Source organism: Malaclemys terrapin, chromosome 9, assembly GCF_027887155.1.
Source record: "Malaclemys terrapin pileata isolate rMalTer1 chromosome 9, rMalTer1.hap1, whole genome shotgun sequence".
NCBI classification, from domain to species: domain Eukaryota; kingdom Metazoa; phylum Chordata; order Testudines; family Emydidae; genus Malaclemys; species Malaclemys terrapin.
The window spans coordinates 82,455,910-82,473,434 of NC_071513.1; the positions used below are offsets into that span (position 1 = coordinate 82,455,910).

The following is a 17,525-nucleotide window of genomic DNA, read 5'->3' on the forward strand; positions in this document are numbered from 1 at the left end:
TTTGAACTTCTTTTTTCCCCCCTCACCGCCATCCTTAGCACAAGGGGATTTATTTCTTTTAACCTAGGCTATGCTTGCAGTTTTTCTGATTTCTGATCTTTCTAAGTCATACTGCTTTATGATACCTTTGACCATAAGTAATTGAAACAAAGATAAAAAGCATAGTGTGATCTCCCACATGCTCTATTTTGCCCTCCAGCTATGGCCTTTCTTCCCTGTGCCTTTAAAATAATACATATACTTTGTGCATAACTACTCCCTTGAGCTTCTCTCCTCTAACTTCAGCCTGGATATCCTCCAGTCAGGTCTGGATCTGCTCCAGACTGGTTCACACCCTTTTCAATCAAATAAAACTGCTCTCACTCTCATTAGTGACTTTGTGTTGGCTAAATTACAGATCCCCTTCCGTATCCTCACTCTCCTTGACCTTTCTGCTGCTTTTTGACACTGTAGGGGATATCATCCTTTTTAGAAACTTTGTTCTCTTCTGGTTCTCCTACTGCCTCTTTGGTGGTTGATTGGTCAGTGTCTCCTTTAGCAAATCACCCTTCTTCTTCTCACTTTCTGTAGGGTCCCACACAGGCCCTCTCAGAGGTCCAGAGACGCCCAGGCCACTTCCAGCTTTTGAGACCCCTACCCATAATAAAAATAAAAAATGACGACAAGAAAACAAATTAAGGCACCAAAAAACCCAAAAGATTGAATATTGTTTTATTTAACAAATGCTTTTCTAAACCTTTTCTGTGGAAAAAAAAATTGTGTCTTTTACCAAATCACATCTCTTATTTGCTTAAATTTGCAGCTCTAAGCTGAGGGAGTGTATCACATTTTGGTCCGATAGGGATGCACATAAAAACAAGTTGTGAAACTTATCAAATGCCACAAAATTAACAAGTGTCTAAATGGCCCTCCAGGACCCCCCTCTGATTGGCCCTGGTCACACGCATCCATCTGAGGCCCACTTTTTTCTCTCTCTACATCCTTTGTCTGGGTGATCTATCTAGTCATATAGCTGCAAATATCAGTTCTACCCTGATGACTCAAAATGCAACCTCTCCACTCCAGACCTCTCTCTCTTCACTTAATCCCGCAGTTTAGCTTTTCTCTCTGACATCTCTCTCTAGATATCTCCCCATCAGTTTAAACTTAACATGGATAAAACTGAACTTTCTTTCCAAGCCTGCTACACTCCTCTCTCTCTCTCTCTCTCTCTCTCTGTTGGCCAATATTACTAAACTTCTTGTTACTCAGGTCTGCAACCTTTTTAGACTCTCTCTGCCCTGCACATTCAAGCTACATCCAGATCGTTCAGCTTCTTACTACACAAGATTTCTGTGATCTAATCTTTACTGTCTGTCCAAGTAACTAAATCAATTCTCCAAACCCTCTCCTAACTTGAATACTGTAATCACCTCCTTTGTGACCTTCCTGATACCCACATCACTCCCCTCCAGTCAATTCAAAATGCACTGTTAAAATAATCTTCCTTTCATATTGTTCTGAGTCTCACCATGTTGCCCCCGCCCCTCTCCTCTTTGAGTCTGTGATGGGGTGTATCTACCCCACACCAGCCCCGAAAGGGTTAACTGTGCTTTGCAGGCTGAGGAAGTCCCGCCCCTCCGGCTCTGCTGGGCATGCTCAGCCTGGACACAGAGTATAAAAGGAAGCAGCCCAACTCAGTCTGGGCAGACTGCAAGCTCTCGCCAGGGAGCTGCTACAGGCTCCGACTCCAACTACAGAGCCATGGCACGCAGAGTTCCAGACAGACTGCAGGCTGCCTGATGCTTTCAAGGACCATATTTCGAGGTCCACCAGAACCCCTTTATTGAGTGACCCAGATGCCCCAGCTCCACCAGCTGTTGATCCCCTGCCAATTTCGACGGGATCTGTTATGGCTAGACCATGCAATACCCTGGGCTGGGCATATGGGGCGCGAGAAGACTTTGCAATGAGTGGCGCTGAGATTCTTCTGGCCGGGTATACACCAGGAAGTGTGGGACTTTTGTGCCTCCTGCTCCAAGTGCCAACGCGCCGGCCTGAAGGGGGTACAGCGGGTGCCTCTGATTCCACTCCTGGTGATCAGGATCCCCTTTGAGAGGATTGGCCTAGACTTGGTGGAGCCTTTGGAGAAAAGTGCATCAGGGTTCCAGGATATACTTGTGATAGTTCACTATGCGACCTGATACCTGGAGGCTGTCTCGCTATGGACCACCATGGCCCCCACCATAGCCACAGAACTCCTTAAGATTTTTGCCAGGGTAGGAATACCCAGAGAAATCTTCTACACACTGTGGAATGACTGTCACGTCCAAGCTGATGGCCAAATTGTCGTCTATTAAACATTCAAGCTCTCAGGACATCGGTCTATCACCCACAGTCCGATGGGCTAGTCGAGAGGTTCAACGGAACCCTGAAGGCTATGCTTTGGAAATTCGTGGACAACCCCCACAACAATAGGACAAGTTGCTTCCCGCATTGCTGTCTGTGGTGCAAGAGGTTCCCCAAGCCTCCACGGGATTCTCTCCATTTGAGCTCTTTTATGGGAGACAGCCGAGGGTAGGAACCCTGCTCTGAGAAACCTAGGAAGAACAGGAATCAAGGGTCATGGGGTCAGTCCCCTATGTCCTGCATCTGCGGGAATGGCTTCAGAAGCTGGGAGAGTTTTCCTGGGAAAATTTGCTGCAGGTGCAGCATGCCCAGGAACTCTAGTATAATCACGGGGCCAAGCTATGGACTTTCGAGCCCAGAGATAGGGTCTTGCTGCTATTGCCATCTTCAGAATCAAAATTGTTTGCCAAATGGCAGGGACTATTTGAGATTGTTTGGCTCATGGGGCCAGTGGACTGAGGTCTGGCTCCCTGGGTGACAAAAAGACCTTACGAGTATACCATGTGACCTTTTGAAAGCCTGGAAGAGTCTGATAATTGCCCCTACCCCCAGAACCCGAATTGGGGCCAGTGGACCTCCCAACCCAACACCAATCACAATGGGGCAGGACTTAAGCCCTGAACAATGAGTGAGGCTACAACAGTTGCTTCAGAGCTTCCTCTCCATTTTATCTTCCTACTCTGGACGGACGAGTATCACCAGCCATCAGATAGACACCATGCCCAGACAGAAAGACCGCAACCACATCGCCCAAGTGCCAAGTTTTTATCAACGTTAGACTTGACCAAGGGGCACTGGCAAATATCCCTTACCCTGACATCATGAGAGAAGACAGCCTCCCCTACACTCTTTGTCTTATATCACTTCCTCACCATGCCCTTCAGTCTAGATTGGGCCACGGCTGCATTCCAGTGATTAGTGGACCAGCTGTTGCAGCCACACTGACAGTATGTAGCTGCATATATTGATGACATAGTTGTCTACAGCGCAAGTTGGGAAGTACACATACATCTCTCAGTGGTGCTACAAGCCCTGAAGGAAGCAGGACTCACAGCAAATCCTGCCGAGTGTTCCCTCAAGTGGAAGGAAATGACTTACTTGGCATATGCTGGGGGCAGGACAACTCCGTTCCCCGAGGTCCAGGCCCTAAGAGATTACCCCGCCCTCTCCAACCTCACGAAGAGCTCCCGACCGCAGAATGGAGGATTGAGAGATGACCTTTCAGACTTTGAAGGAGCGACTTACCCAGGAGCCAGTCCTGTTCCACCCAGAGTTCTCAAAACTGTTCATTTTATAAACAGATGCTTTGGAACTGGGGTTGGGTGCTGTGTTATTGCAGGAACGAAAGGGGGAAGACCCTGTGCTCTACCTAAGCCGGAAGCTATTTCCCCGTGAAGTCAAGTATTCCACCATTGAGAAGGAAGCCTTGGCGGTAAAATGGGCGATAGAGGCCCTAAGGTACTGCCTGCTAGGGAGCCCATTTGGCTCGTTACAGACCATGCACCCCAACGATGAATCAACACGGCAAAGGACTCGAACGCACGTATTATGATACATTATCTTGCCTTCAAACCCTATGAGTTCAACATGCTATATAGTTCAGGTAGAGTTCACGCTAATGCAGACCTTTTCTCTTGAGTGGGAGGGGAGGTGTAACGGTGCTAGACTCACCACAGCGGTGCCTCCAGCTAGTTGGTTAGGGAATTAGCTCTTTCACCGGTGCATCTTCGCTAGTGGTGTCTCGCCCACCATTACCCTCTGTCTCCACTGTCCTCACAGACTGACCCACGTCACTCCAAACCGTGACATCTGCTTCTGGATACTGCCCTCTGGCTGTGCCCGCTCCGCTGGCTCTCCCCCACTTCCAGGGGACCAGCAGCTTCTGGTTCTCTCACTCGCCTCAGTGGCTCACTGCAGTTCTCAGTCTAGCTCCTTCCTCCAAGGGTAAAGGACAGTCTGGCTTAGCCACTCTCAGCTCTGGTAAGTGAGGGGAAAAGGCCGGGGAGGGGGCAACCCAAGGACCCTCTAGCAGCAGCCATTTACTACCCTCCTCCAACTTTCCTCTACGGCCTTCTTCCCTGGACCACTTCCCCACAGCCCCAGCACCTTCTCTGCCCCTTTGTGTCAGGGCCCTAGTCTGGCAGTCATCAGCCAGCTCTCCCAGCCTCTGCTGACCCTGCCTAGCACTGCTCTGTCTTAAGTGCTTCTCTCAGAGCTAGTTCTTCTCCCTTTGTCCTCCAGGGAGAAACTCTGCTCCTCTCTGCAGTGCAGCCTTCTTATAGGGCCCAGCCTGGCCCTGATAGGATGCTTTCAAGCCTCCACTTGATTGGCTCCCAATAAGCCCTTCCATGATTGGCTGAGGCTCTGTACAGCCATTCTGGCTTGCTTTAACCCCTTCCACGCCAGCATGGGGCAGCTGCCCCACTACAGGAAGACAAGGGGGAAGGACCCTTGTCGGGTCCTGTCTTGAGGGGTAAGGTGTGTGACTGGGTGTACCTACCCCGCACCAGCCCCAAAAGGGTTAACTGTGCCTTGCAGGCTGAGGAAGCCCCACCCCTCCGCTGAGCATGCTCAGCTTAGAGGCAGAGTATATAAGGAAGCAGCCCAACTCAATCTGGGCAGGCTATTGAAGCAGGAGGATGCAGGTTCTCAGCTCTCTCCAGGGAAGTGCTACAGGCTCTGACTACAGAGCCATGGCATGCTGCATGCAGTGTTCCAGATGGACTCTAAGCTGCCTGATGAGCCAGAAGAAGAGACCGCGCTGGCAGGAGCTATGCCAGCTGAGGACCCCAAAGACCCATGGGGAACTGTGGAGAATTGCTGAGGGAGAAAGGGTAGGAAGATTCTTCTCTAGTGAGTGAACCAGGGAAACATTCAGCGTGTTTTGGGAGGATCCCTGTTGGTTTGGTGGTGAGCACCCCCACCATTGCCAGGGCCCTGGGCTGGTACTTAGAGGAGTAGGGAGCACCTGGGTGCCACACTCTCCTAAGTGGTGCCCGACTTCCCCAATGAGCCAATAGGCCACACAATCCTACAGAGGTGGCTACTCTGTTGACTCCAGCCATTAGGCCAGGCTGTCCTGAGTAGAAGAGAGAGCTGCTTATTGACTCTGGCCATTAGGCCATGCTGCCCTGAGTAGAAGAGCTGCTTATTGAATCCGGCCATTGGGCCAACTCAACAAATCTGCTTCTTGAGTATATTCAGAACTAAAGTTGCTTATCTAACTGTCAAAAGTAAGTTTTACTGCTCCATCAGATAGACAACACCATTGTGGGGAAAATAGCAGAATTCTATTCTGGTTTTTGTAGCATCAACATAATTGTAAAATATGTATGTTCCAGTTGCAGAAACTCTGTCCCTGATGAATGAGCTGGAAAGAATATGCTGAGTTTGCTGGGCTAATGTTGGGGGGAAAAAAACATAATTCTACTGGTAAACTGAGCAAACTTGATCTGGAAGTCTTGAAGAGAGACTAGAATGGAAAGCTAACGGATAACTGACTAAACAAATATCTTGTATGCCTGAAAGCCTCACCACATTTCCCTGTGTGTTAGATTTTCACCAAGCTTTGCTGAAAGTCTTGCAGTGTCTTGCCAGTTAACTCTGCCTCTCAGTTTAAGAAATGGTGGTTCAATCAGTTGTCCATTGTGTACTGAATAATTTCTCTTTTGATGATGAATAACTTCACATCTGCCAAATCATATAGAGTTTTCCATATGACACACATGCCATGTAAGCAGATCTAATGACGATCACTATTTTACTCATGGTTTTTGTGAACTCTGAATGTGCTTTTGTAAGACCTGCTGGATTGTTTCACTTCATTTACTTCCAGCTGTTCTTCTGGTCTATTTAAGAGAAGATGAGTTGTCCGGAAACAGCACAGAGCAAGACCTTTCTGGCTCAGACAGTCTGGAAGTCATACTAAGAAAGTAGCTTTCTAAAATACAAACTGGGTGTTTTTCTTTATTTTGAACTGTTTCCCCATAAAATATACTTCAGCGAGTCCATCTTCTCTTTTTTGGAGACACGTGGGTATGTATGGTACACTGACAAGTCTAGGCACCTTGTAAGAATTCCAATAGGCAGAACTACTGGGTTATAGTTTGATTTCATTTTGCTAATGTAGCAAATATTTTAGTTATTATATGGTAAATCAATAAATAGACTTCTGATAATAATCCTTGTGGTAATCATTTAAAATTAGTCCTGTTTTAGATTTGTTCAGTTTACTAATTAGTTTCAATACATTTCTTAAAAGTATTCTGATGACTAGTTCTTTTTCTAGATGTCCCGGGATGAGACGGTGTGTAAATATTGTGGAGTCAGCTATTTGATCCTTCACGAGTTTAAGCTGATGGAAGACAAAGTAAAAGCAATGGAAAAGGAGATGAAGTTTTATGAAGGAAGTGTAGAGCGGGAAAAAAGACTTCAAGCGCAACTACAGTGTCTTAGTCGAGACTTCGAACAGTGCACAGCTGACAGTGAATCAAAAACAGAAAGGTTGGAACATGATACTCATCCTTATATTTTTTCATATTAACATTCTCATAAACAACAAGGAGTCTGGTGGCACCTTAAAAGACTAACAGATTTATTAGGGCATAAGCTTTCGTGGGTAAAAACCTGAGGTTTTTACTCACGAAAGCTTATGCCCTAATAAATCTGTTAGTCTTTTAAGGTGCCACCAGACTCCTTGTTGTTTTTGTAGATACAGACTAACACGGCTACCCCCTGATATTCTCATCAATGTAATTGAAAGGATGGGTTTCAGAATGTAAACAGGTTTTGGCTTTCATTCCAGAATCAACCTGAATCAGGTGTAGTTCATACTTGAATACATTTTAGTATTTTAATTTAAATCATAGTTTGATGCATTCCATAGAAGCAAATATTTATTATCTGAATAGTTTAGAGCCAGTCAATAAATTTAAGTGAAAGAAAGGTTAGATTATTTCAGAGAAAGCTATTGACAAAGATGGAAAATACCTTTATTACTGGAGTCATAATTTATCTAAAATTGTTCAAATAAAAATTTAGACTATTATGGTTTTCAGAATAAGGATTTTACATTTCTGAAATTCGTGTACTTACTGCCTTACAATAGGTACAATAATCTGCCAAAGAAAAAACAGAAACCTTGCACTGAAAAGCTTACAATTCAGTTTCTTGAAAAGAATTATTTAGAGCACTGAAACTGATGTGAAATTGGTTAGTACTGCATGCATGTAGTTTTGAAATGGCTTCTAAGTCCTACATGGGAACCCATCTTGCAAACATTTATTGCCATGCATAATGCAAGTTATATTGCGTTAGTCTCATTAACGCGGTGGGAGTTTTGCCTTCATAGGAACTTCAGTAGATTGGCAGTATCAAATGCATAAATATTTCATTTACTGTATTTTATCTGTTGGTTGATTTTGCTTAGTGCCTATATTCATCACCATAGCAGTAATAAAACTGGAGAACCAAATTAACAAGTTCATTCAGTCAGACAGTTATTCTAAAAAAATTAAAGTCTTTTTACATTAAAGGGCATAATCAACTTGAATTCTAGGCAATTTAAAAACATTAGTTACAAGTAGTTTCAGGTACACCCACTGAGTCCTCTTCCCCCAGTTTTTATGGTTCTACTGTCACATTCCCCCCCCCCATTTAAAAAAAAAGATGTTTTTTCTCTTCCTTGTGACTATGTGAAAACCTAACAAGCAACAGGAGAAGCAGGGAAATTTGACTATACATCTAGTTCTGTAACATATGTTGTTTTCACTATGTTTTATATATCTGTCAGCACTGTACCACTCTCCAGTATTAAACTGATATGGAATGGCTTTAAATTGATAGTTTTGGGTACAGTGATCAAGAGCTGTAAATGTTTCCTTTCTCAATTAATACAAATAGATGAGTCTGCTTTTTCTTCTACCTATTTATCAGCAAGTATTACTTTAAAGCTGAAACCAGAAGCACTAGTTATGAAATTCTGTCCTTTTCATGGGCCCAGAGTGTAGCTTTTGTTCTTGCATCTGCAAACTGATTATTTAATATTGCACCATATATGCCAGCTTAGTTTTGGGAAGGCAGGAGAAAGCTAAACATGGAAACTGTGTTTTAAAGTCTTTTCCTACTTCTGTTCCTGCCTTCATCCTTCTTACCTTTTCTCACACTATTTGTTTGTCCTTTTTTTCCACTTTTCACCCACACAACTATAAATATTTTTTCAGATCTAAGTTCCTAATTATGCACCTTATAGTAGTCCCATCTTGGATATTTGTTGTTGATGAGATAAATAACTTGGTTTGGTATGGAACTTGTTTGTTGTAGTCATTATAAACAAGTTTCCACAATATGTTGATTTCTTTTTATTTGATACTGTAGGATTGTTGGAGACATACTATATTTTACCTTCCTTCTCTTGCGGATATGCCATTACATGTTTTTTGGTGACCCATCATGACACTAGCAGATTTCTTACCAAAATAATAGTGTACCTCCACTACCCTCTTTTGTAAAAGAAATTCAGTGTTTTTGGCTTCTCCTAAAACCAAAAGGTTTGAGGAGCTAGTTTCCATTATTTTCTCTCATTTTTCTGCTTCTCTTCCTAACCAGACTTCACTCTATTCTGTACCACTTCTTGTGCTCTCATTTTCTGTGCTCTTATTTTGACCAAGTATGTATTTTCCAGTTGTAGGTTTATAATATGTTTCTAATCTAAACAGTACCATTTTGTTTATTTAGTTAGCAATAATGTGGTGTTTGTGAAAGGTGAGTATGTGTTGCTGATTTCACTAGACACTAAGTCCTCTGACCACGTAATAGTATGGCATGAGCCAGCAGCACTGAAAGCTTCCCTGCAATGCCTTACCACTCTACATTGGCACTGTTCTGGAGAGACCATCTTTAGGGGTGAGAAAGTAGTTCTAAGACTTCGTCCAGCCAATCAGGCTAATTCTAAAGACTGTCAGTTGTGGTGGTAGTTTTTGTGAGATGGACTGGAACTGCCAACTCATTACACATTGAGCATTAATGAGCTCTATAATAGTAGTAATTTTCAGTTAGAATTCACCTGGAATGTATTGGAAATGCTAGAGAAGAAACATTGAATTGCACTAGTGGCCTACAGGCAAAGCACTCTGTCATCCGTTAACAGTCTTGTGAGCCACCCAAGGAGAGTAATAATTTAACATGACTGTAACATTTGAGATTGAGTTAAAGAACATCTTCAGCAGTCATTGCTAATAAATCTTTAATCCTATAATATGTATGGCCACTCAGAGTTACATAATACACTAGCCTGTAGCCCATTCTGCTTATTGCAGTTTTTTTTTTGGTATTTTTTTTTCCTTTCTGGGCTCCAAGCTTGGAATAAAGAAGAAATAGATTCTTTGTTTTCTTTGGTTCAAAAACCTTTTTAGAAGAGTGCATTTGCTTCTAATTGTTTTTACAGCCCTGGGCATCAGTTACACAGTGAATAACTGTAACATTTAATGTATTAGCAGATGATGTAGCAGCACATTCTTCTTGCTTAGAGCTGTTTGCTAGAGGTGAACTAAATTTTCCATTTATCAGTATTTTTGTAGCAAAGCTTGAACAGTTAATGAAAATTTCACCAATGCATTTTCCCCCTCCGGAGGCCTGACCCATACTATAGGCTTGATTCAAAGTGCACTGGAGTCAAAGGTTATGTCTACACTTGGAGCTGGGGGTAGACAGGCCATTCATCAGGTTTTAAGCTGAATACTCCTCTTTTTCTATGGTTTGTCCCTCCTCCTGTTCAAAACCAGATGTGGTTTTGTCCAGTATCACCGAAGAGGGATGCCATTTTGAAAAGCATGCCGCTCCACACCTGCAGGCATGACTTTCATGTATTTTCACACCAGCAGGGGGTGGGGTTCTTTCAAAATGGCTTTCTCCATGCGTCATGACCTTGCATGCACTGTGTGCTAGGTCGCACCATATGTGCAAGGTCACGCTGGTGGGGGTGGGCCCATTCCCTTCCCGGAAGTACCAGAATGTCCAGTATTCTGGGATGTGGCAGTGGCCATGCTAGCTGGGGGTGTGATTCTCAGCTCAAGTAGACATACTTATTCTAGGTCTGATTGAGCTAGCATGCTATAAATAGTAGTGTAGCTGCAGTAGCACGGGTAGCAGCAAGCAGTGGCATGGGTCTGGGAGGCTTTGTACTTAGGGCAGCTAGCCCATGCTGCTGCTCACTGCTACCGTGCCTACACTACCATTTTTAGCACACTAGTTCCAAGTGTAGTAGTAGCAAAAGGAAGTTTTCCCCTTGACTCAATGGGGTTTTGATCCAGCTGTATTTGAATAATAAAAATAAATAAGCTATTGTGCCTCGTTAAGTACCTTTTCTAAATATCTCTGCTCTTCTGTTTGTTGTCCTGCTTTTCTCTTGTGATCTATTGCTGCTGACATATTAAGTTGTTATATTTACTGACCACTCAGTGCATTGCCATGGTCCTGGTTTTTGCCTGGGTGAGATGGGGCTGGCTAGAGAATGAGATTTCATCAGTGGCCAAAAATGCCTTTTTAAATTTGTGGTTGGCCAAGAGACTGGATGTGTTTCTCTCAGATACAGACCCCATTCCTTTTTTTTGCTTTTAGGTTAGACTACTGTGAGTTGCTCTACCTGTTGGTAACGCAGAGCGCGGTTGGGTGGCGCACCCTCCCTGCCCCCTGTGCGGGCTGGCCTGGGCTTTGCTGTACACCCTCCCAAATGTTCCTCCATGCCCCTCTAGGGGGACGTGTACCACAGCTTGGGGACTACTCCCATAGAGAGAGAGCCATATAAGTACCTAGATCAGGAGTGGGCAATAATTTTTGCAGGGGGGCCACTCCATGAATTTTGGTAAGTCGTCACAGACTGAACATTTCTACTATATTAATGGAGGGTACGGGGTCTGGGAGGGAGTTTGGGTGCAGGAGGGAGCTATGGGCTGGGGCAGGGGTTGGGGTGCAGGAGGGGGTGCAGGGTCTGGGAGAAAGTTTGGTTGCAGGATGGGGTTCTGACCTAGGGCAGGGGGTTGGGGTGCGGGAGGGTGTAGTATGTGTAGGCTTTGGGCAGTGCAGCAGGGCTCAGGCAGCCTGCCTGCGTGCCATGGCCCCACGCCACTCCCAGAAGCGGCTGTGGCCGGCTGCTGCTGGCATGTCTCTGCGCGCCCCTTGTGGGGAGGGAATCAGCGGGTCTCCGTGCACTGCCTGCAGCCAGTTTCTGGCCAATGGGAGCTGTGATGATGGTGCTGGGAGTAGGGGCAGCACATGGAGCTGCCTCCCACTCTGCCAGGGGAGTGCAGAGATGTGACAGCAGCAGCCAGCCATAGTCACTTCTGGGAGCGGTGTGGGGCCATGGCAGGTAGGCAGCCTGCCTGAGCGCCCCGCTGCACCGCAGGACTCTTAGCAGCCCGGAGATTGTGAATGGGCAGCCAAAGAGCCTGGAGGGCCAGATAGAAATGTTAGATGTGCCGGTCTGTCCCATGGGCCGTATTTTGCCCACACGTGACCTAGATAGACAGAATGAACTAACAATAAAGGGTACACATTATCTCAGATCCTTTTAACCAATGGATGGCTCGCTCTGGAACAGTTATTCCATATTGACACTGGTCCATTGTGGTTACATGTCTGTCTTCAATAGGGAGAATTGCTGGCATATGTATTCCTTTCTGCTTCCATTGAGAGTTACTCTATAGGATTAGGGATAAAAATATTCCTTTTGAAATCACTATACAACTTTTAGTAAATACCATAAGATAGTGGCCTGAGGAAACAAATAATGAAAGATACAAGCATTTAAAAACTAGGCATTAAAATATCGCATAGGGAGAGGGTGGGATTTGTAAATTAAATCTATTGGAGAACTCTGCTTGTGTGTGAATGAGCTGAATATCTTCATATTTGCATAATGATTTAGAGTTCAATGGTCTGTTATATTGAAGCATGACATATTCTGTATTATGCTGACTAGGTGGGATATAACTAGAGGCACTGAACAATCTTCTTTTTCAGAAATTATGATATGGTAGATGGTCTTTCGTTCTGATTAAATGGAATTTCCAATTAACAGAATATTTCTTTTTAATGATGATACTGCTGTCTAGTGAGCTGCAGAATTGTAGTGAGCTCATCAGATTACTGCACAGTCCTATGGAGCTGGGAAGAGGCACTATTTCTAATATGAAAGGACCTAAGCCTGCTGTTTACACAGTGGCAAGGGCAGCCATGAGAAGTCCTGTATAGCAGCTCAGCATGGATGGAATAAGTTAACAGGAGGTGGGGAAGTATTTCATATATTTCTTATTTGTATGATCACTAAGGAGAGACTTAGAGCTGCTATTAGAGAAGCAAACAGACAAAACTAGCCCAAGACTGAGGTCTGGTCTATACTACCCGCCTGAATCGGCGGGTAGAAATCGACCTCTCGGGGATCGATTTATCGCGTCCCGTTGGGACGCGACAATCGATCCCCGAATCGGCGCTCTAACTCCACCAGCAGAGGTGGTAGTAAGCGCCGCCGACAAAAAGCGGCAGAAGTCGATTTTGCCGCCGTCCTCACAACGGGGTAAGTCGGCTGCGATATGTCGAATTCAGCTACGCTATTCACGTAGCTGAATTTGCGTATCTTAAATCGACTCCCCCCTGTAGTGTAGATGTACCCTCAGATTAAATACAAAGGCCTATCATCAGTAAATCGTCAGAGCCCTACTTAAACAGAATTATCAACAGAATTATCATCCTGATTAAGTAGCAGTTTTTATTGTTAAATTAGTATAACTAGGTTTAAGTCAGTTGGTTCTCTGAGAGATTCTGGGTACCCACCAACCTGTGTGTAACGTGTGTATTTTGGTGACTGCAGTTGTGTGTACTAACTCTTTGTTAAAAATTCGGTACAAGGCAGTTCTCTGTGCTGTATCAGTTTACGTACGTTTAAACTGCACAATGTGATATATTGACCTAACATGCCACATCATGTTATTTTACCAAGCTAACAAATATCCTTTTAACTTAAAGGTAGTGAGTATTTTTCCAGTACTTGTAGTTTGGTGTGAATGGCAGATATTCTGCTATTGCCAATTACAGAGGTAACATAATATAACATGTCCCATGCAATAAAACACATGGTGATACATCATAACTGATGTAACAGATGCAGTGTAGCTATAATAAATAAGAAATAGTGAATCAGAAAAGTAGTGAATAACAAGAGCAAACATGTATTATAGCAGTCGTTTGAATATTTGTCTCTGGTGACATGCAGTTACTTTGGTCAACAATTGCCTGCTGTCAGCATGTCTGACTGCATTGTTAAACAGTGTTTAACCTCTTATGTTTGTCTCATTATTTATTCCTCTGTATGTCTTCTGTGTTCTGAACTGTTCTTACTTTAGATACATAGAGTACTTCTTCCTCTTATATCTTCTTGGTATATCTGAACTGGAAAATCTCTCTTTACGACTGATGTTTTAATCCTGACCAACACTGAGAAGACATTTGTGTGAATTGACCTAAAGCTGAAAGATTTAGTACTGTGCATAAGTTATTTGTAACATTTCATCTGATATGAGTGTATCAGGAACAAATTTTGTGAGTAACTTATTCCATACACATTATGGATGTGTCATAAATAGGAAACTCTCTGGCTACATGGACATGTGATTTTACACGTCTTATCTTACTAAGATGCTGATGGAGGATTCAGCACTCAGGAATACCTTGCAAATTTGCATTTTGTTTACTTAGCTGCATGCCACAAAATGCTGTAGTCCTTATTGCTTTCTTTTGGGAATCCATTTTCTTGATGACCATAATCATGGCTTAAGAGAGAGTCCATTCCAATGTTTCATGATGCATGCATGGCCTTATTATATCTATGATATTTTTGTCATGTATGTCGTCTGCCATGATCCTCATGGAATATAATTAGGCTATCAAGACACTTCTGACTGGCGAAACATAATAGTGTGTCATATGATACTATAACTAGTTTTTGACTTGGACAAACTTTATATGGAGCTGAGATAATGAGGTGTTTATGGGGATGATGGCGTACATGGAAAGTACATTCTGTGGAGTAAAAGTATTGGCCCTGTCTAGCCAGATCTGAAGGGGCAACAGCATGTTGGGAGGAGACGGGGGGGAAGCTCTCCCATGGTAAATGAAAAGCAAACAAAAAAGGTCAGGATACAATAAATCCTGCTGCCCTTGTAAAATGCAGAGCTAGTATGAAATTTTTCACTTGCATGCTGTTCTTCTGAAGGGTAGGATTTTGGACCTTAGAGTACTGCATGTGTTTGTACTTATCTAGTATTTGGAAAACCTTTTAGTTGAAATTAAATTAAATTCCCCCATTGGAAACAATCATGAAAACAGCTTTGCTTGATAAATTTGGCAATGGTTTCTTATTTTGTAGATGTTGTGTTGCATATCAGCATGCTGTGCTTGTTCACGTTCAAGAAGGTAAAATTTTGCTTGTTTTGAAATGAGAACCTTAAGCCCCTATGCTTTTCTATTCAGTTTTAAGAATAATTTTTGGTTTCATTAAATTATTTCAGTTGTATCCCTTTCTATGCTAGCATATTTTAAATGAGAAAAAGTAAGTTCAAGAAAAACATCTTGCTGTTGGCAGCAGGTGTGTGAGATCTTATACCGATCCTTTTCACAGAAGGTATAAAGTTTTATAAAGCAGACTCACCATACTGGTCTCTGAGGATCCTGCACACGTCTGTGTTCAGGCAAAATGAATGTCCCACTAGACTTTTACTTGGCCTCTATAATTTCTCAACCTTCTCTAGTGTCTCTCATAGAAACGAGGCCACCGTTTAGTCCTTAATCTTTACAAAATCATGAACTGTGCCAAATAATAGCAATTTGTATATTATAGTCTTCATCTTTATATCAACCTATGGATTACTAGCCAAAAGGTTTGTCCTACTTAATGCCAATGCTTGAATTGTACCCTGGGTGTGGAGTTTTTGGGATGAGATGGTTGAAGTTTTCCAGAAGTTCAAGACCAACAGCAATTTGAAGGCTAAAACTAAAAAGACAGGTTTCCCACTTAATCCCTCACTGAGTTTAATGGAAGCAGCTCAGAATTCCTTTGGGGAAGATCCTGCCTTCTCCTCTGTGGCTGCGGAGAGCCCTCCTGGGGCAGGGTTTAAGATACAGCAAGCTAAGGCCTTTTTTACTTCTGTATGAGAGTGTCCACACAGGGGTTTATTGTGTTTTCATTTATGCAAATTAACTTCACACCTTTTAGTTGATTATCTTAACTTTCCAGAGTGTCCTATGTAGACAAGCCCTATTAGAGTTTGTCAGAGAATATATCCTGACTACATGCCAGTTCTCTTTAAAAAGATACTGACACCTTATAGAGAGCTTTGAAATACCTTATAGTGGCTGCTCCTGTAGCATATAACTTTCTGTGTTTGTGTTATGAGGTAATTTATCTGCAGTGAGCTTGCTCTTGTTTGCTTCTGCTTCTTATCCCCCAGTAGTCCTCTGTTTTAAATGTCAGATTTCAGCATTGAAAAAATGAGTGAGTCAGAGGACTGTGCCGTTAAGTAGGAATAAGAGGCAGATGGACTCCTCCTCTTTCCATGCCACCACAATTAAGAATAAAGAACAAGGCATGAGAAATATATTAAAAAAAGCAGAATTGTTTCTAAATGGAATGCCTTATTGAAAAACATCAGCAGCTCTGTAAGAAACAAAGAGTCATTGACTGAAGTTTAAAATATGCCTTAGAAAATATACTCAGCTGTTTCTGTCATGCCTTCAAGTTGTGTATGGGGAACATGGGAAGAGTTCCACATCTTTTACTAGGGTAGAGAGTCTCATTGATTGACAAAACACTATAATCATCACTACAATATATTTGTTGGTATTGCATTGATGTGCATCACTTGGTACATAAAAAGAAATAATTTCATAAAGTAAATGAGAGTTCTGCAATGTGATACAGATGTTTCATGTGGGTGTTGGAATTTAGGATGTGGGCGCTCCTTAATGGCTCAATTGTAAAAGACAAATAGATATATTATTTTGCCAAGAAGTGGCACATGGATATAGAATTCAATAAGCACATGTGTTTTGCACAGACCAATTGCCAACAGAACGAAGCAGTGTGGTGCCCCCTTTTCTTCGTAGAGGGAATAAGCATGTGCTCAGTACTATAACTTTTCAAGGCCTTTATTCATACAATTTGACTTCATTCTGAAAGACGAGGAGAAGTCAAAATAGTTATTTTGTATTCAGAGGAAAAGGGCATTTGTGTGTTTAGAAGAGGTATGGAATTAACTAAGAAATAGTGTGTTTGACTATTTTTAATGAATCAGTAATATGTGCCAATTTAATAGTGCATATTTTAATCAATCAGGTCATAGCTTTATTAAATATTGCTCTGTAGTATTGGTGTACTGTACCAGCCATCAGAAAACCAGAAAATGGTTTCATATAACAGGGTTTTTTTGTATGATTTTTTTTTAATATTTGCAAAATAATAATCTGTGAATTCTGTTACAGGTGATGATACAGATGGTCTCTGCTTGTCTCTGTTGTTACTCTGAGTGAAATTCACGCCTTGCGCTGGCCCTCTGCACAAGGCTAATGGGGTTTAAATGGGATTTATGTGATGCCAAGGCCTTGTGCTAGTCCTCTGCACAGGGTTGAATTAGGGCCACTTTCATACTTATGAAAATAACAGACAAGAGTTAGATGAGTTCCAGGAAGGGGATAAATTAACACAATGCCCTGGATAGTACTAGAAGATTATGCCCTCTATCTTTGACTGCTAGATTGACTCTTCAAGCTATGAAGAGGTTTGCTTAATTGACAAAATTAAACATTCAGTTGTAATGTTAGTAAATGAGCAGAACTCATTCATGGGTCCTGCCCTTCAAAGCTGATAACCTCTAGTCTGTAAGGATTTATTCCTCTGTTCAAAAAAGGCTAACGGGTCTAACCTACTTTTTTCCCAAGCTGATTTCCTGCAGTGTATTTGTTCATCCAAAAGCAGATGTGTTTAGCTGCAACAGTAACTTAATCTGGGTCAGACAAAAGGCATTATTTCGAAGGGATGAAAAACAACTGTCAGTGGAAAGAGTCATGTTAATCTGCAAAACAATTTTGCT

At 42.7% G+C, this 17,525-nt stretch overlaps 1 protein-coding gene across 1 annotated transcript in view; it reads left to right on the forward strand.

Moving 5' to 3' along the window:
• Positions 1–17,525, forward strand: part of LEKR1 (leucine, glutamate and lysine rich 1) — a 127,144-nt gene that overhangs the window by 8,052 nt on the left and 101,567 nt on the right. Inside the window, exon 3 of the mRNA XM_054038917.1 lies at positions 6,677–6,891. Within this exon, the coding sequence (XP_053894892.1) occupies positions 6,677–6,891 (215 nt within the window). The remainder of the gene's footprint in view (positions 1–6,676; positions 6,892–17,525) is intronic.